General features: G+C 35.5%; 1 protein-coding gene and 1 pseudogene across 1 annotated transcript; both read right to left on the reverse strand.

The window, feature by feature from the left end:
- Positions 1-1,577: 1,577 nt before the first annotated feature.
- Positions 1,578-4,977, reverse strand: LOC104220508 (ras-related protein RABA2a). Its single transcript, XM_009771392.2, has 2 exons — positions 4,465-4,977; positions 1,578-2,275 (listed from the first exon to the last, which is right to left on the reverse strand). Exons 1-2 carry the CDS (start codon positions 4,627-4,629, stop codon positions 1,793-1,795), a joined length of 648 nt encoding a protein of 215 aa, XP_009769694.1. The 5' UTR covers positions 4,630-4,977; the 3' UTR covers positions 1,578-1,792.
- Positions 4,978-14,475: 9,498 nt separating this feature from the next.
- LOC104240139 (12-oxophytodienoate reductase-like protein) lies at positions 14,476-19,229 on the reverse strand (annotated as a pseudogene).
- Between the last annotated feature and the right edge of the window lie 1,146 nt (positions 19,230-20,375).

Here is a 20,375-nt window from a genome sequence, read left to right on the forward strand (position 1 = left end):
AAGTTCCTAAAATTAATGCATGTTAATCACATTTAGCTAGCTCAATAAAACAACGAAATCCTACTCCACATAAGTTTTTATATACCTTATTATGATTTATGAGGAGTGAAATATCTTCTAAAAATTATTGTGTATCTTTATTACCAAATACTATAAACAAATAACACATAAAAAAATAATTTTACCATAATTATTTAAAGATAACCAAATAAATTAAAATTTTAAATCTTTTGATCATTTAGAAATTTGCGAGTGATGAAGTAGAAGTATAGCTCCTAGAAAAATATTAATAAATAAGAATATAAAGTTTTAAACAACCAATATTGAATTATAAAAAACAATGTAATACTACACTAAAAATTATAGAAAGCTATCATTTAAAGAAAAATAATAATGATAACTTCTTTTGAATAACTTTTGTCTTATGTTACACCCTTAATGCTTCAAACGTAGCATTTTTAGCAATTTAACTTTTAATACTACATTATAATAAATTTTTGCTCCATCTTTCTTTTATTTCTTTCATGGCTGATGCTCTTTTTGTGAATAAATTTGTGTATCTTAAAAGTTTTATTAACTTGATAAATAATTTTACTTACCTAATGATTTTGGAAAAAAAAAATGGATTAATTTTTTTTACTAATTTATTAATTCAAAGACTTGATTATTTGTTGAGATTTCATACTTTTGTGATCGTATAGAAGATACAAATTATTCTAAACTTTTTTCCTACTCGAACAATATATTGTTCGTGTAATATTTTAAAACTATATTTAGTAATTAAAATATATATTTAGTTAGGTAAAAAATCTCTTACTTTTAATAGTACATCTCGTTAGAATTGTAAGTTCCCTACTAAGAAGCATGAATGTGAAATATATTTCCACTGAAATTCGTCAGATATACAAGGAAAAGAAAACGTTAATATTACTCCTATTTCCCCAAATAATATCTACGTTAAAGACCTTAATACAATAAATTTTGTCCATGGTTGAAAAGAAACTTACCTTTTACTTTTTATATTCTCAATATATTTTATTCTTATTTAGTTGATTTCGAACTCCTAAATATTAGGTAATAACTAAATTTTTACTTGATTTTAAAATGCTAAATATTAGGAAAGCAACTTAAATTACATATATGTCCAATGTGAAACTTATTTTAAAAGGGTAAAAAAAACGAACGACATTTCGCTAAGGGCCTTCGTGCTTTTAATATAGTATAAATATAGATTTGGAAATTTTAGAAATGAGTGATAAAAGTATATGTTTCGGGTCACATAAAGGTGAAAATTATTGATGCTTGGTAGATCTATAATAAAGGCATTGATTAGGAGGGGCGAGATTAGCGTTTTTAGATAACATAGTTGACAAAATAGGCAGTATTTTCTTTTTCCTCTCAACCATTACGAGATGGGCGATATTATTAATAACTCGGATGATACTGTTGTCTTTAAATTTTAGAAAAACTCATTTCACCGGATGAAAAAGAACTCTAGAAATTGCCGTCTTTAGACTTCTTGCTATATGGTGGCAAATAGTCTTTGGTTATAATATCACACCATACACATTAAATAATTGCTGTAATTTGAAATAACGCTGAAGCATTGAAATAATTGATTTAATTCTTACAGAGCCATATTATAACAGGATTTTAACATGTATTGCACATTTCCTTCCTAATGATAAAAAAGGGTATAATATCTTACCGAGAATATAGAAGGCAAAAAATGACTACTAATTAAAACTAACAAAAGGAACAATAATATAGGGGCTTAAAAATCTAATGACCATCAAGATGAAGAGCAACATGCCTTCTTGGGGGCAGGCTCCTCTGCCCCAACAACAAGAGTCTTCCCTTCTTTGATGTTAGCAGTTGCTGGCTCCTCGGAAGAAAGTGGCTTCTTACTGATTATCCGATAGATTTCTGAAAGAATCGTCTGGAAAGCCTTCTCTACATTTGTTGCCTCCAATGCAGATGTTTCAATGAAAGAAAGGCCTTCTTTTTCAGCAAAGCTTTGAGCATCCTCTGTATCAACAGCTCGAAGATGCTTCAGATCCGTCTTGTTTCCAATGAGCATAATCACAATGTTCGAATCTGCATGATCCCTCAGTTCCTTCAACCACCGACTAACATTCTCGAAGGTAGTTGGTTTTGTCACATCATATACCAGAAGAGCCCCAAGAGCACCCCTATAGTAAGCACTTGTAATGGCTCTGTATCTTTCCTGTCCAGCTGTGTCCCAGATCTGAGCCTTGACGGTCCTTCCCTCAACCTAGACATATATCATCAGAATTAAGCAAACAAAGATTTTTATAACATACAAATTCTGCAATTACCAAAAATTGTAGAAGTACCCATAGCAACAAGAACACAAGTGTTATTCAATGGAGGGTCAGCAAGGCGAATTTAAAGATAGAATGCACTTTGAGTGGTTTTCCGGAATCATGTGTGACCTCATTGAACTTACAAGTTGCCTCTTACTCCTTATCTTAAAGATAGAAAGCACTTAGAGTGGTTTTCCAGAATCATGTGTGACCTCATTGAACTAACAAGTTGCCTGTTACTCCTTATTGTAGATATCCTGGCAACCCCATTAAAGGTAGGTAGCATCTGTGCACCACTGCACCAGTTGTGCAGTCAACTAGGTCCTTCCAAACTTTGAATATTAGTAGAATGCCCCTCTTTATTTGTCAACTAGGTCCTTCCAAACTTTGAATATTAGTAGAATGCCCCTCTTTATTTGTATCATGAGTAACATTCGACAGGTAATAGAGATAAATGATAGCTGAACAGAAATGACTAACAAGTAAAGGCAGTTGAGCACATACTAGAAAAAGGCAGGATTAAAAGATGATATGCAAATTGTAGAAGGTAATTGTTTGATAAAGAGGTTAACAGTTTTTTTGTTCTTGAAATAAGAACCCCAAAATTTCTTTTTACCAGTATAAGAAGCCTTGTGGCATAATGACTTTACGTTTCCCGCAGTTTGAAACTTGTAATACATAGCTGGCATCAAAATCAAGCAAGTGATCCTGCAATAACATTTGCTTTAACCATAATGGCTTTTTTCCCTTCACTGTTTGTCATTATCTTTCCCCATCAAATGGTCACAAATAGGAGCTTCCATTACAGTAGAAAGTCAATTAGATCATGATATGTTTCTAAGACAATTGCAACATATAGCATCTTTGGTCATCTTTGTTAAACAGAGAGTAGCTAGCCTTGGTGGGGAGGAGGGGAAGTTGGGGTTGTCAATCCTTTAGAACAAGCACACAATTTAATAAAGACTCATTTCACTAAGTTTGAAGGACAACTAGAAGTACCTCTGGCCAGATCGAGCTTTCTGTCTCTTTTACCTCTTGTAACAGTTCATGTCCTTTTTACTAACAAGGTTCTTATACAGTTCACAAAGATTAAGACCGCAGAACAGATGGGGAATGTATCTCAATCATTCAAATGTCTGAATTGAAATTTTCAGGACAATGGAACCATTCACAACTTTGATAAAAATGGACAGACACAGGATATTCATTTCATTTCAGCATCAAAGAGTCTCTCTTCTTCTTCCCTTTCCTTGCATTACTTCCAACCAAAGCTACACAAAGCCTAAAGGGCCACATCAGCCCCAGACGGATTTCTCGGTTATCAAAAAAAAATAATGACGAGTATATCTTTCCTTTCTTAGAAGTAAAGAGAAAATAAACAACCTAGCAGTGCGCAAGGGTTTCACAGATCTAGAAAAAAGGTCATCTAACCCTGGTCTCAAAGATCCCAAAAAGTAAATACTACGAATATGATTCAAGCAAAAGTACAATGGTCTATTACCAGTATGACTATATCCCATCACATACCCTAACACCATGCCACCAAGCAAGGAAGGAAGTCAGTTCTGGAAACAAAGCAATTAATGTTAAAGGAACCTAACGCATCTACTTGAAGAAAAATTATAAGATCCATGCAACCACAATAATAAATAATACTTGTAGTACTCTCCATTAAACTCAACATAGAAGCACATTCACTCTTCGGTAACTAATTTTTAATACAAGGTCCATATCTCGTAGAAAATAAACTATACACAAATATATGTCTATGTACATCTCTAGATCTTAGCCACAGAAAAAAAAAGTTTGCATCGAACACATAAACATGTGTCTTTTACATAAACTTCTGACACTCAATACATCAATTTGCCACTTAATGCATCGACTAGTGACTCTTACTCTTATAAAACTAAGTACCTCCGTGCAAACATCGAGTAACATTAACAAGTGGAGTATGTACACATGCACTAGTCTAATTCTTTTTTTGTTTTCCACCGTATCCGCATTGGGACAGACGTAGTAAAGGGCTCCCAGGCTCAAGTCTGGTCAAGGACACTAGTTTAAATCGCACATCGGAGGAAGCGAATAAAGTAATTATAACAAGGATTAAAAGAAAAGGAGGAAAGAGAATAGGAACCTGAAGAGTACGAGTAGCGAATTCAACGCCAATAGTGGATTTGGACTCTAAAAGGAACTCATTTCTGGTGAATCGAGAAAGCAAGTTGGATTTGCCAACTCCTGAATCGCCGATTAATACAATTTTAAACAAGTAATCGTACTCCTCTTCCGCTCTTCTCGCCATTTCCTCTTCCTTTTGAACCGCTCCTAGTTCCGATTCAGATTTATGTAAAGCCTTCCATTGATGATGATGACACAGAAGCGTGCGTGAAGCAGATGAATTTTTTATGACGCAAATGCCCCCTGTGTAATGAAATTACTAATTTACCCTTGGATCTGTGGGAAGAGACGATGTGCGTTTCAAATTGTACTGTTTTTATCGAAATACTTGGAATTTTTTGAATTTCCCATTCTCTGTAAGAACCAAAAAAGGAAAAAAGATTGTAACCAAATGCCGAAGAAAAACCGTCGCCGTCTTTTCAAACAAAAAGACTTTCCGTCTAAGAAAAACAAAATGACGGGATGTGAAATCAAAAAAAATTATTTAAAAAAAAATATATATATAGGAGTGTGTGTGCGTGTGTGTATATATATATATATATATATATATATATGAAAATTCACAATGCTTCATATATTTTTAACATAAACTTTACGAAAATCCCGTAGAATCAAAATATATAGTTAAAATTTATATGAAAATTGGAAGAAATTTTGGTATAGTTTCTTTTAATTTTCTAATAGTTGTAGTATCATGCTATTGGACAGAATGAATAATTTCCAAAGATTTTCATGAATCATGGAAGCTTTTCTTTTTAAAAAAGTAGTCGGGACAAAATATAAGATGTGTCGGTCGAGACTGAGATAGTTCGCACACGTGAAGAGGAGAAACATTAATGCACATGTTAGGAGGTGTGTGAGAGGTTGGTGAGAAAACATAGGGGTATGCCAAAGAAGTACAAGAGAGACGTGATTAGGCAGGATATGACGTTGTTTCAACTTACTGAGGGCATGACCCTTGATATGAAAGTTTAGAGGTCGAGAATTAAGGTAAAAATTTAGTAAGCAGTCGAGAGTTTACCCTTTCTTTAAGAGTAACACTCTTGTACTTTCATATTCTTAGAGCTCTATTTACACCTTATAGTTTTGTTCACTTTACTTATCTTATTTTTCGTGTACTTTGTTTCCTTCTTCTTCTTCTTCACTTTTTCTTGAGCCGATGGTCTATCGGAAATAATCTTTCTACTTTATCAGGTCGAAAAATGTCCGCATACACACTACCTTCTCCAAAACTCCACTCCTAAGATTAGACTGGTTTATTAATGTTGTTGTTGTAAAAAGTAGTACTATTACTTCTTTTTTTAATAGAAAAAAACTTAAACTCCTTAAAACAACCCAAAACATGTTGAAACCTTTAAAATATTTCCGTCAAATTTATCTGACTATATGAAAAATTAAAATGCTTGAAGTTAGACATATTATTCGAACGGTAATGAAGTATTAGACATATTATTCGAACGGTAATGAAGTACATTAACAATCCAAAGAGGTATATAGTCTAGAGTCTTTAGTGTGACATTAGGAAGCCTTTTTTTTTTTTTTTTGGTATTAACTGATATTTTTATAATAATGTTTAGAATCTTGAGAAATAAAAAATGATTTACACTAGAAAGCTTGTTTTGGCGGCTACTCTTTTCAATACGAGACTCATGATTGGGGAGCCTTCCCCAGGGAAAACCTAATAGTAAAACTTATTGCATTTATGTATTTTGAGATTTCGAATAGCTCCATTTAACATTTCTCTATATTTTAACTGTTACATGCTTAATTGTTCCTTCTATGACTTGTCATTAATTATTCTTGTATTGAAATATTCGTCCCTTCTATGACTCCGTAATTAATTACTACTTTCTTTAATTGTTTTACTTGTACTCCTTAATTGTCACGTACTTGAATTGTTTTATTGCTATTGTATTCTTTGTAGCATTCCTTTGATTTATACATGGTTCCTTTATTGTTTTGCTTTCATATTCTTTAATCGTAGAGATTCTTGTGAATTGAGCTGTTGGATTGATTTCATTTATTGAATTTTATGGATCGGGCTGCACGCTGCAAGGTTGTGATATGGTGGAATAAGGGATAGATTTTGATATTGATATGGTGGGAGAGGGTTGTGCGTTGCATCGGTTGTGTACGTAATACTTGATATTGATAAATTGTGATATGGTAAAATAAGGAGAGATTATGATATTGATTAAGATGATATGGCGGGATCGAGTTGCGCGCCGTAACAGATTTTATATGTGGTTCTTGATATTGATATGGTAAAATAAGGGAGGATTGTGTGTGTACGGTGGAATCGGATTGCGCACCGCAACGGATTGTGCGTGTTGTATGCATTGTCGTTATTATGTTGATTTTCAGTGTTGTTACATGAAATTATGAGATCAATTATTCCGGGTTCTCTGATTTCAAGAAGTGAGCTCTTTTTCATAAGTTAACTACCATACTTTCCTGTTTTCCTTTCCTTTTATTTCTATTATATTATATTGCGTACATGTTATTGTAAGTGACCCGCCTTAGCATCGTCACTACTTCATCGAGGTTAGGCTCGACACTTACAAAGTACATGGGGTCGGTTATACTCATACCACACTCTGCACTTCTTGTACAGATTTTGGAGTTGGTCCTAGCGGCGGTAAGTAGATTGCTCGGTTTCGGTGCTTGACGGAGATTTGAGGTACAACTGCCCAGCGTTCGCAACCCTGAAATCCCCTTCTATATTACTGTATTGGGAAAAAACTGAGTTTATATTAAAAGATGATGTGGCATGACACGTGGATTAGTTAAATAGCCAAAGCGCAGCAATTGACTAAGAGGCACGGATGGAAACAGCCACGGGAAGAAGAATTTAAATAAGCACGAGACGACGTATAGATACGAGTCTCGTACCAATTTAAATTATCTACAGCCAACGGATAGAAGGCATTGAAAGTAAAGATCTGGTGACAGAAAGGAGTCCAAATTCATTATTAAATACTTGATACGTTATGAAATCGGTATTTAATAGGAATGATTGTATAACGGCTTATTTAATATCATTTATTACTCATGATTATATCATTAAAGCTGAAGCTTCATTCCTTTACCTAGAATTATCTATAAAAGGAAGAAGTATCATCATTTGTAAGGACACAGAATACTATTGAGAATTTATTGAAATATACATCTATTTGCTTCTTTACCATCGTTCTCAAAAGTATTTTATTTTTGTCTCCTAATTATCAGTAGCCCGAATTTCTTTTTAGCTTTGACCAAAGACTCAGATTTTTGGTTAAACAAATTGGTTCCGTTACCGGGAATCTGATAATCTTTCCTTTTAAGCTACATCTTATCTATTGGCGTCACCATGTCAAACAACAACGCCGACAACAATAGTAACAACACATTGGGAAACCATGAGAATCAAATACATCAAAATCAAGATAATGTGGTTCCCTCTCCTCTAAATTCACCACGTCAATCTCGTGAAGGCACTCCTGTTACTGAATCCCGTGCTGATCAACAAGAGCAATCTGAACATTTTGAAGGAGTTACAACTGAAGCTTTGCAAAAGCTAATTGATGCACAGGTCGGCAAAGCTCTTCAGGCACTTGTTAGTCGATTGCCTGCTGCGCCACCCACACCAACTCCTAATAATAATACATTGGAGAACCCCCGTTTTGGTCTTGATAATTCTGGAAACGGAGCAACCCCCAGTGAACCACAAGAAGGGGGACCAGGTAATTTAAATAATTCGTATTTGCAAAATTTAGTACTAACCTTGCAGAAACAGCTTAAGGAACAAAATGAGCGTATTGAACAAATCCCTGGAGTTCCACCTGTAATAAAAGGAGTAGACATGGACAAATACTCACAACAACCATGGAAGCCTAGTGCTGCTCCCCTTCCAATTCCGAAAAAGTTCAAAATGCCTGACATCCCGAAATATGATGGTACTACAGACCCACGTGACCACGTGACTGCATTTACAACCGGCGTAAAAGGCAACGACTTGACCAAACAAGAAATTGAATCAGTATTGGTCAAGAAATTTGGAGAAACACTCACCAAGGGTGCATTAACCTGGTATTCTCTTTTATCTGAAAATTCTATTAATTCTTTTGCTGAGCTTGCAGATTCTTTTATTAAAGCACATTCGGGAGCACAAAAGGTTGAGAAAAGGATGGAAGATATTTTCAAAATCAAACAAGGGGATTCAGAGTTGCTTAGAAACTTCGTTGATAGATTCCAGCGTGAAAGAATGACTCTACCTCGTGTGCCTGACAATTGGGTTGTTATAGCTTTTGCAAGTAATTTAAATGACAAAAGTTCTGAAGCCACGAGACGACTCAAAGAAAGTCTTAGAGAATTTTCTGCAACCACATGGAATGATGTTTACAACAGGTATAGCACGAAGCTGCGAATCGAAGAAGATACCGTACCTAAGCTCCATCATAAAGAAAGGGGCGGTACCCGAAGGTCAGAAATCGAAAAAAGATCAGGTAAAAACAGGTACGATCCATATATGGGACCCGTAGGAAAGGACCCACGATCGAAACAAGATAGCCAGCAATATGATCAAAAATCAAGGAACCGGGATTCTGGCTCTTCTTCAAAGTTCAGGAATGATCGGAACAGACAAGAATCACGAGATGATGACAGGAGTTTAAAGGCATGATTCAGTGGATATAATTTTAATGTCTCTACCTCCGATCTCGTATCTGTTTTAAGAAGCATGGGAGATAAGGTACGGTGGCCAAAAGAGATGCGGTCAAATCCAAGTAGACGCAATCCGGATCATTGGTGCGAATTTCACAATGATCACGGGCACAAAACTTCAGAATGCAGATTCCTGCAAAGTGAAGTGGATCATTTATTAAAGCAAGGGTACCTCACTGAGTTATTTAGTGAGAAAGGAAAACAAGCTTATATGAAAAACAGACAAGAGCCACCACAACCTCCTTTACCCAAAAGGACAGTGAATGTCATAAGCGGGGGAGAGGACATTCACGGCGTAACCTATACAGCCTCCAACAAGGTTTCTAAGGTAACAATTACACACGGGAAACGGGTGCGGCAGGTCCTTGAAAATGAAAGTATTTCATTCGATGACGCAGATACCGAAGGAGTAACAACTCCACATAATGACGCACTGGTAATATCTTTACTTGTACATGATACTAATGTAAAACGAGTTTTAATTGATCTAGGGAGTTCTGTAAACATTATATTACTAAGGGTACTACGAGAAATGCAAGCTGAAGACAAAATAATACCCAAGGCGCACACCTTGTCAGGCTTTGACAATTCAGGTGTAGTAACAAAAGGTGAGGTATTTCTAACAACTTTTGCTATGGGTGTTGTGAAGGAAACTAAATTTCAGGTAGTTGATATGGAAATGGCCTACAATATGATCATAGGGAGAATATAGATACACGATATGGACGTTGTCCCATCAACTCTACATCAGGTTATTAAATTCCCATCACCATGGGGAATTTGCCAAATTCGTGGGGATCAGCAGATGGCTAAAAGTGTCAACGCTGTAACAAGTACGAGCGCCGAGAATAAAGAAAAGTAGCAATTACAGGAAACAGTTGAAGGTAAAAAAGATCAAACTTCAACTGAACAGGAAAAGACGGATTTGGACTCAAGACCTGACACAATTCAAGAACCTGAAGAAAATGAAAGCATCAAAACGACAATTGAAGAGCTTGAGGCAGTGATGTTATTTGATCAATGGCCTGAACGGAAGGTTTATGTCGGGGCCAATTTAAGCACGAACATGCGAGGTATGATAATCGAATTTTTAAAAGCTAACTTAGACTGCTTTGCTTGGTCCCACGCTGACATGACAGGTATTCCACCAAATGTGGTAACTCACAAACTCAATGAGGACCCCTCTTTCGCACCAATAAAGCAAAAGAAATGGAAACAAGGTGCTTTCAAGAACCAGGTGATTCAGGAAAGGAAGTCCAAAAGTTATTAAAAATTGGATCAATCCGTGAGGTAAAATATCCTACTTGGTTAGCTAATACGGTGGTCGTACCCAAGAAAAATGGTAAGTGGCGTGTTTGTGTAGATTATACCGATTTAAATAAAGTCTGTCCAAAAGATTCCTTTCCCTTACCGCATATAGATCAACTAATTGATGTAACCGCAGGTCATGAACTTTTAAGTTTTTTAGATGCATACTCAGGATATAATCAGATTAAAATGGATCCTGGTGATGAAGAAAAAACTTCTTTCATCACAGACATGGGGACTTACTGTTATAAAGTAATGCCCTTTGGCTTCAAAAATGCTGGGGCAACCTATCAAAGGTTGGTCACCAAAATGTTCCAAGAACATTTAGGGAAAACGATGGAGGTATATATAGACGATATGCTCGTCAAAACCCAGCAATCTCACGACCATATTTCTCATCTATCTGTTACTTTTGAAATTTTGCGAAAATTTAATATGAAACTCAACCCAGAAAAATGTGCATTTGGGGTTGCATCAGGTAAGTTTTTGGGTTTTCTTGTTTCTAATCGTGGTATTGAAGTGAATCCTTCTCAGATCAAAACAATAGAAGAAATCCCGGATATACTTACTAATAAAAAGGAAGTACAAAGATTAACGGGAAGAATTGCAGCTTTGGGGAGATTTATTTCCAAATCCTCGGAAAGGTGTTTTAAGTTTTTCTCTGCACTTAAAAAGCAAGATCATTTTGAATGGAATGAAGATTGTCAACAAGCCCTTAGAAATTTGAAAGCTTATTTGTCAAAACCACCGTTGTTGGCAAAACCGAAGGTGGGGGAAAAACTTCTCATTTATCTGGCCGTATCTGAAGTCGCAGTAAGTGCTGTTTTAGTCCGCGAGGACCAAGGTAAACAATCTCCTATTTATTATGTAAGTAAGTCCTTATTGGAAGCTGAGACACGATACCCACAGCTAGAAAAATTAGCATTAGCTTTGATCATGGCATCTAGAAAGTTAAGACCTTATTTTCAATGTCATCCCATTGTAGTAGTTACTGCTTTTCCACTTCGAAATATTTTGCATAAACACGAACTTTCAGGAAGATTAGCAAAATGGGCTATAGAACTAAGTGAGTATGAAGTTATTTATCAACCCAGGACCGCTATAAAGTCTCAAGTACTAGCTGATTTCGTGGCTGATTTTAGCCAGGGGATGCATTTAGAAGCAGAAAAAGAATTATTAGTTTTTAATGGTGCGAACCCGGGGACTTGGGTTTTATACACTGACGGTTCATCTAATGTAAAAGGGGCAGGCTTAGGAATAGTCCTCGTACCACCTGCGGGTGAGACCATTAGACAGGCTATAAAATGTCATTCTATAACTAACAATGAAGCAGAGTATGAGGCTGTAATTGCAGGTTTAGAATTGGCACGAGAACTCGGCATAACACAGATTATAATCAAGAGTGATTCTCAACTCGTGGTTAATCAGATGCTGGGGACTTATACAGCCAGAGAGTCACGAATGCAAGAATACCTCGCAAAGGTACGGGAGTTAATAAAGCAATTCCAAACTTGGAAAGTAGTGCAGATCCCAAGAGATGAGAATGTAGAGGCAGATGCTTTAGCAAACCTTGCATCCGCAGCAGACGTGGCAAACAATACAGATGCTTCAGTCATACATCTATTTCATTCCGTTCTTGAACCTGATAAAAACGAGGTAAATTTTAATCATCTAACATGGGATTGGAGAAATGAAATTGTTGCCTTTTTACAGCACGGAACCGTGCCTAATGACAAAGGAAAGGCTTACGCGCTTCGCAAAAAAGCTGCACGATATTGTTTATATCAAGGTAATCTTTATCGAAAGATGTTCGGCGGACCACTAGCAAGGTGTCTCGGTCCCTCTCAAACCGAATATGTCATGAGAGAAGTACATGAAGGACATTGTGGGAATCACGCAGGAGGACGGTCACTGGTAAGAACGTTAATTCGCACAGGATATTATTGGCCTAAGATGGAAGAAGAGGCAACCAGTTTCGTGTCCAAATGTGATAAATGTCAAAGGTACGGCAATAATATGCACAGACCAGCTGAGTTACTACATCCTGTTTTAGCCCCTTGGCCCTTTATGAAATGGGGAATGGATATCGTAGGTCCACTTCCACAAGCAAAAGGTCAGGTAAAATTTCTACTTGTACTTACAGATTATTTCACTAAATGGGTAGAAGCAGGGGCATTTAAACAGGTACGAGAAAAAGAAGTTAAAGACTTCATATGGCGAAATATAATATGCCGCTTTGGAGTACCAAAGGAGATCGTGTGTGACAATGGACCACAATTTATTGGAGCACAAGTTACAGAATTTCTTCGAAAGTTGGCATATCAAAAGAATAACGTCTATGCCATATCATCCAGTGGGGAATGGACAAGCAGAATCAACTAACAAAGTTATTATTAATAACTTGAAAAAGAGGTTACAAGATTCAAAAGGTAATTGGCCTGAGGTGTTACCTGGAGTACTATGGGCTTATCGTACAACGACCAAAACAGGCACTGGAGAAACACCATTTTCGATGGTTTATGGTACGGAAGCCTTAATTCCAGTTGAAATAGGTGAGCCAAGCACACGATACGATCAGGCAACGGAGGAATCTAATAATGAAGAGATGCGGGTTAGCCTAGATTTACTTGAAGGAAGAAGAGAAGCTGCTTTGATAAGAATGGCAGCACAAAAGCAAGTAATAGAACGATATTACAATAGGAAAGCACGCCTCAGATTTTTCAAAATTGGGGACTTCGTGCTTAAAAAGGTGTTCCAATCTGCAAAAGCTGCTAACTCAGGAAAGCTAAGTCCAACATGGGATGGACCATACAAAGTCCGTGGCATTGCGGGAAAAGGAGCATACCAGTTGGAAACAATGGATGGTAAAGTTTTACCCTCACATTGGAATGCTGTCCACTTAAAAAGATATTACTTTTAAGAAAGTACCTACGGTCAGGTATCATCATGTTAAAATTTCTCTCTTGGTTTATTAATATTTTACTAACGATTTTAGATGCTAGGCAAAATATCCTAACTCGTGCCAAATGATGAGTCACAACCTGCAAGGCAAAATGGAGTATTCTTAAATTCCTAGCCCAGGGTTACAATTAATCTGATGGAAATACACACGAGTTAGGCAGTCTTCATCTATAATCGCACCGTCGAGTCCCGTATATCTTTTTGTTTCAGGAAAAGGGCCAAAGTAAAAGAAATAAACAAGTGTTCGTGGCTTCATACTTCACCGCTCAAACACTTGAGGGACTACATATTATACACAGATATGTGTAGAGAAAGAAACAGATACGAGTATCGAACAAAAATCGGCTACAAAGAGACAAGTGTTGAGAAAAAGTTACGAAGTCTTCAGCATTCATGAGAACAACAGAGTCATCTCTCAAACTCATAAACAAAGTCACCTCTCAAACCCTTCTTAACATGTAAAGATAGGGTCATGACTATGTACTGAAACAGGTTATGAAGAAAAACCTTGTTTATTTTATGTTATTTACAAATCTGTTACAAGAAAAACAGTTACGAGAAAGTTGTAGATGTATTGTAATACATGTAACAGTCAAACACTTGTTAAAAGTTTATGAATAAAAACTTGCCAAAGTTGTTTCATATAAAACGTGTGTTTTCCTATTACTTTCATCGTATTATAACACCATTATGAAGTTGAGACGTCTTCTTCATTAAGTGTCGATAAAATAAAAGGGCCCTCTTTTATAAGCCTCATGTTAATAAGTCATGAGAAGAATCATAAAGCATTTTCAAAGGATAAAAATGCTAAACTATTCTATAAGTCCTAAATAAGTAAGGTAAAGGCAAGAATAGAACACATTGCAGTACTAACAAAACTTCTTAATATAATTAAAAAGACTAAGTAGAAACTTAGTCAATAAAAGTTTATACAAGTGCCCCATTATGATAACTGGGGACTTTCACCAAAAAATCCCTTAAAAACTAAGGGATAAAACCATCATTCAATTGAAGGGGTTAGCACATCAGGAGTTGCAATATTTATTTCACTTTCAACCACATGCACGGTGGCAACTTCTGAAGAAGCAGCAGCAGGAACGATTTCAGCAGAGCTTGAGATGTTAGGATCAATGAGGGAAACAAGAGTCACAGAAGCTTCAACTTCCACAGACTGGGTCATAGAAGTTTCACCCTCTGAAGCTGGAATTGCAACATTTTCAGCTGAAGCAGGAATTGTAATCCCAATTGCTGCAGTATGCACTTCTTCATTTAAAAGTTCTTCTGTTCTAGGAACTTCAAGTGCAGGAGAAGGAGTATCAGCAGACTGTTGGCTTTTCTCGATGGTATCTATGACTTTGGCCAGTTCAGACTGCAAGTCAAAACCTTCTTGAGCAGCTTCCGTCAAAGCATCACGACGAGATTTCAGGAAAGCCCAACTCACTTCTATGTTAAAATTTTCCTCTAGAAGTCCATATTCCTTTTCCCACATAGCAAGATCGTTTTTTAAGATTTGATATTCAGCTAAATGGGAATCAAGGGAAGCTTCAAGAGAAGCATGAGAACTCTTCAAGGCATGAATCTCGTCAGAAGAAGTCTGTAAGTCAGCCTGAGCTTGAGTCAAGCTTTGCACTAACTCTCCTGCATATTCTTCCTTCCTAGCCAAAAGTGCCTTCAGCTCTCTAACTTCTTCACTAGCCCTGGATAATTGTTCTGACAAAGAGCATTCCAAAAGCTCTTTGTCTCTTTTCAATTGGCTTGAAGAGGCTTTGACAGTTGCCAGTTCAGAAGTTAAACCACGGTTTTGCTGCTCCAGGAGATTTTTATCTTCTTGCAACTCCTCTATGGTCCCTTGAGCATTCTCGAACTGCTCCTTCCAATTGGTTGCTTCAAGCTGGGCTCCCCTAGTTATTTCCTCGGCCTCGTGGATAGTCTTTTCAGACTTACGAGCTCTTCTTTCCAGTAGGGAAATTCTTCCCATTAATTCCGTGCCAATAAGGTTAGCCTACAGAGGTAAGTCATGGAAATGAGAGATTGAAGATAATTTAAAAAAAAACTTGTTGGTAAAAATACCTTCAAAGTAGAATGAACTACGTCATTCATCAGAGTTAAGCAGCTATGGCTCTCCATCTTCTTCTTCTCGATATCTCCAATTAGAGGTTCGAGCCAAACATCGGCTCTGCCGGTCTTCCTCAAGAGGCTATGAAAAGCCTATAATAAAGGCAGCTATCACTTCGTAAATAGTGAGAGTGAAGAAGTCTCGAAAAAGAGTATGAATAGTGGAATCAATTAGAAAATGACACATGGGCAGAACATTAAATGGAAAAGACTGATGAGACGTTAGTACTGTCATGAGCATTAATTGTGGTAAAAATTCCTTTTACATGAAGATCCACTTCCCAATTATTTAATTGATAAAAAAATGGAAAGTGGGGGGACTATCTGTATTGGGAAAAAACTGAGTTTATATTAAAAGATGATGTGGCATGACACGTGGATTAGTTAAATGGTCAAAGCGCAGCAATTGACTAAGAGGCACGGATGGAAACAGCCACGGGAAGAAGAATTTAAATAAGCACGAGATGACGTATAGATACGAGTCTCGTACCAATTTAAATTATCTACAGCCAACGGATAGAAGGCATTGAAAGCAAAGATCTGGTGACAGAAAGGAGTCCAAATTCATTATTAAATACTTGATACGTTATGAAATCGGTATTTAATAGGAATGATTGTATAACGGCTTATTTAATATCATTTATTACTCATGATTATATCATTAAAGTTGAGGCTTCATTCCTTTACCTAGAATTATCTATAAAAGGAAGAAGTATCATCATTTGTAAGGACACGGAATACTATTGAGAATTTATTGAAATATACATCTATTTGCTTCTTTACCATCGTTCTCAAAAGTATTTTATTTTTGTCTCCTGATTATTAGTAACCCGAATTTCTTTTTAGCTTTGACCAAAGACTCAGATTTTTGGTTAAACAATTACGTTAGCTGTTTATTTCGATTTAGACAGTTATGCTTTTATTCAGATTGTTATTTGTAGTACTCTAAACGCTCGTGTATTCCTGACACTAGTTCTTGGATTTGTATTTGGATATCGCTGGTTATCAGATTTATCTACTTTATTTCTGTTTACTTAGCTTATTGGTTTTCATTTGATTTGACTTATTAAAAATAGATAATAACTACATCTAACGTTGGTTTGCCTAGCAAGTAAAATGTTAGGCAGTATCCCGGTCCCGAAGGTGAAAATTCCGGGTCATGACATTCCCCAAATACCAGTTACATAAGCAGGCTGTACATTATTTTCATCAAGGTAGACACAACTCCACATGATTCTTTCCACACGCATCATGTGTGGAGTATTTATTATACAATGCTCATTTTTTCAACAAGATATATAAACAGAAAACCAACAAGATCATTTTATCCATAACCACATATTTTGTTTTATTACATAGTAATGATTTAATCAAGTATTAGACACAACTCAAGTCCAGTCCGTGATCCTTTTTCCATAATTAGGAAGCAATTTCTTGAAGAGATGGGTAGTCAGTGTAACCAATAAGTGGATCATTAGTGTAGAATGTGCTCCTATTATACTTGTTAAGTGGAGCATTAACCTCAATTCATTAGCTATTGCATCTACATTTGAGTCCTTTTCTTCGCCATCAGAATCTGTAAAAGGAGACAGTTTCATACCAACTTTTTCAGCTCCGATATATCTCATTGATCACTGCTTCTACTACTTTCAAGCTAAGTCGACAATGAATTGATCAATTAAGTAGCCGTCATTCGAAGCATTGATCTCAACTCCATCAAATCCTTTATATATTATGGGAAACAAGTTAATTAATGAAATTGAAGCAATGAAAATTAAACACTCGTTTTTTTATGAGTGAAAATTAGGCACTAATGAAATGAAAGCAACATGGTTTATAATATTCTTAATTAAGAGAGTAGAATAACAATGGTCTTAGCTCTTCTAGATCTGCTACAATATACAGACATGGTAAAAATTGAATGTCCTCAGATATACTAGTATAACATAATTGGTTGAGTTGAAGTTCAGTTATCAAAGGGATAGAGTAGAATAATTTAACTCAATACCAGCTTTAATGGCATTACGGGCTGCGATCCTGAAATCATTGACAATTCCAGGGACTTCATCAGATTTCAAGCGACGACGTGTTGGTTTCTCAAAAACTTGATTACCTCCGGGTCCTGTAATATGCAAAAGAAGAAGACAGCAAAATCCGAATAATTAATAAAGAGATGATTTAGAAACAAGTATGTCATAATTAAATCTTTGACAACGTAACCTTAATTTGTTCTTCTTTATCCAATATATATAATTCTAGCTAGATGCTAGCTTCAAATTTCAGACGGGGCCGATTTAGGGGCCGAATGGTTCACCCGAATCCCCTTCACCGGAAAATTACACTGTATATATAAGGCAAAATATGTTTCTCTCTCTCTATATATATATTGAATCCCGTTGTCATAGTCCAACCAAGGGCGTATGCAGGAATTTTTGTAAGCGAAATCGAAATTTATAAAAGAATTAGAATATAACTTTTATTGTCATACTTTTAGACAAGAAATAACCTTAATCTATTGGTTTCGTTGAGTCTTAAGTTAGAAATAATCCTAAGTTTAATTCTACTTCATCACAATCTTTAACTACAAATGATGTGCAAGTTAAGGGTGGAACCTTTGACCTCTTAGAGCAAAATTAAGCACATAACCAACACACCAAGACACTATTTATGTTAAGTGGTATTATTTTTTCCTACTTATCTGTTTCCGTACAGTAGGAATACATATATTTAGTAAAATTTTCCGACCTAGTGGTCAGGGGTTCAAAACCTTTGTGTCACTAACCCCTTAGCGGAAATTCTGCCTCCGCCATTTCAGATTATATATAAATAAATAAATAATAGTAATTGTAAGTCTTACTTGCAGTGGCGGGGCCACATTGAAGCGACACCCTTTGTCGGAAAATTATACTATTTTGTTAGATAATTTTTTTTATTTTATGTATATTTAGTATATGTTGACTCTCCTTGACTTTTTGATATATCTAATTATTTATATTTTGACATCCCTCGATAAAAATTCTAGATCCGGCCACTGCTTACTTATCCATACGTAAAGGCCGCCGCCAAGTGGTGAACCAAGAGTAGGAAGAGACAAGCGAGCTGAATGCCAAATTTGACAAAAGAAGACGCCTCCTTTCTCATGGACACCCTCAACTACTGGCTTCCAAGCTTTCACTTGCTCCTCACTTCATATTCCAGGCATGTTCGGGCACCTAATTTAACAATATTATTCTTAATATCTTATTAACTATATGTAGAAATTAATACTTATTTGTGGTAATTATTTACCCTTGAGAAATATCGGATGCAGCAGCAGCTTCAGAAATGAGAAGACCTCCATTAGTAGCTCTTTGTGCATAATATTCAGTAGCATGTGGCTGCTGTGGTATATTATTGTGTGCCCTGTATCTTGTTAGTGCTGGAAATACTATTCTGCATTACATTCAAGGGTCATAATTAATATCCAATTTATTTGGTCACACTCTAAATAATGGAGTAGTTATCATGTATAAAGAGCTACGTAGTTCTTAATTACTAGCCTCAATAATAGTACTATACTGACCTATGAGAGAGGTCAAATCTCCCCAGTTTGTAAGGAGTAAAGAGGGGCACATTAGAGTAGTTGTTTGCAGCTTCCATCTTCAAATTCTTCTCCTCTTTTGTGCTATGCAATGTCAGAATATCCTCCAATATATATATATATATATATACACACATACTAGTATCTATAAACGTGCGTTGCACGTTAATAATAGCACGTGATGATTTAAACATTTATTTATATGAAGGAACAATAAAATTTGATTAATGAGATAAATTTTATGTATAATAATATAACAATCATCTAAATATCGAAAAATATTATTATAGTAGCATAATACATGAATTTAAAATAAAAGGACATTATCAAAACTTACACAAATGATCAATTTAGTCATGTTAGTTAGATAATTATGTATTATAATTTAAAAGAATTTAATGTGATGGTATCTTAACGAGTATTTTTTTTGTGGATTTTTTTTTTTGTATGTCACTTCCTAATGCTTTGGTTACTCTGCCTTAACCAAACCTCTTGTTATCGATCTTGGTATCCCTAAAGTGCAACAAATAGTTGTTCGTGCAAGAAAACATATTGCGGTAATATAGTCCAATATTTATGATGTTTGTTCTTGTGCTTTATTTATTATTGTAAGCACGTGATTTTTGCCCTATATGAGAAATACTCCCAGAAAATGCAAAATAAAATGATTTTCCTTGGTGTGCAATTTTGAGTATTTTTGTGATATTTTTGGATAATTATTTGTATTTGTCTGTGTTTGCTTATTTGTTAAATTAATAAAAAATATAAAAATATGTTGCATTTTGCATGTAGGATTTTCTACAATTGTTAGTAATTAAATTAGTTTTACAAAAATTAAAATTATAAAAAAATAGGCATCTTTTGCATTTTTAGCATTTAATGTCCAAATGAACAATTTTATGCTTAATTATTACTTAATTGTGCGTTAATTGTTATTGGGAGTTAATTTGCAATTTTATAACTTAATTTAGTTATTAATAATAATTTAAGTATCTTTATAATTTAGTTTTAGAAAATAAAAGAAGAAAAGATAACAAAAATACAAATAAAAATCGGATTGGGCCACTTCTTCAATTTTCAACCCCAGGCCGAAACAATTGTCCACGACCCAGTCCACTTCACACGGGTCGACCCGGTCCGCCCCATTAACCCAATACCTAACCCCTTTCTTCATTTTTTGGTCTAAACACAAAAACAAAACAAAA

This window comes from Nicotiana sylvestris, chromosome 1, assembly GCF_000393655.2.
Source record: "Nicotiana sylvestris chromosome 1, ASM39365v2, whole genome shotgun sequence".
NCBI classification, from domain to species: Eukaryota; Viridiplantae; Streptophyta; class Magnoliopsida; order Solanales; family Solanaceae; genus Nicotiana; species Nicotiana sylvestris.

What these genes read in the sequence shown, in the direction of transcription:
- LOC104220508 (XM_009771392.2), bottom strand. Translation starts at nt 4,629, where the DNA reads ATGGCGAGAAGAGCGGAAGAGGAGTACGATTACTTGTTTAAAATTGTA. An exon ending in TCGCTACTCGTACTCTTCAG is followed by an intron (nt 2,276 to 4,464) that starts GTTCCTATTCTC and finishes ATATATGTCTAG; the next exon opens with GTTGAGGGAAGGACCGTCAA.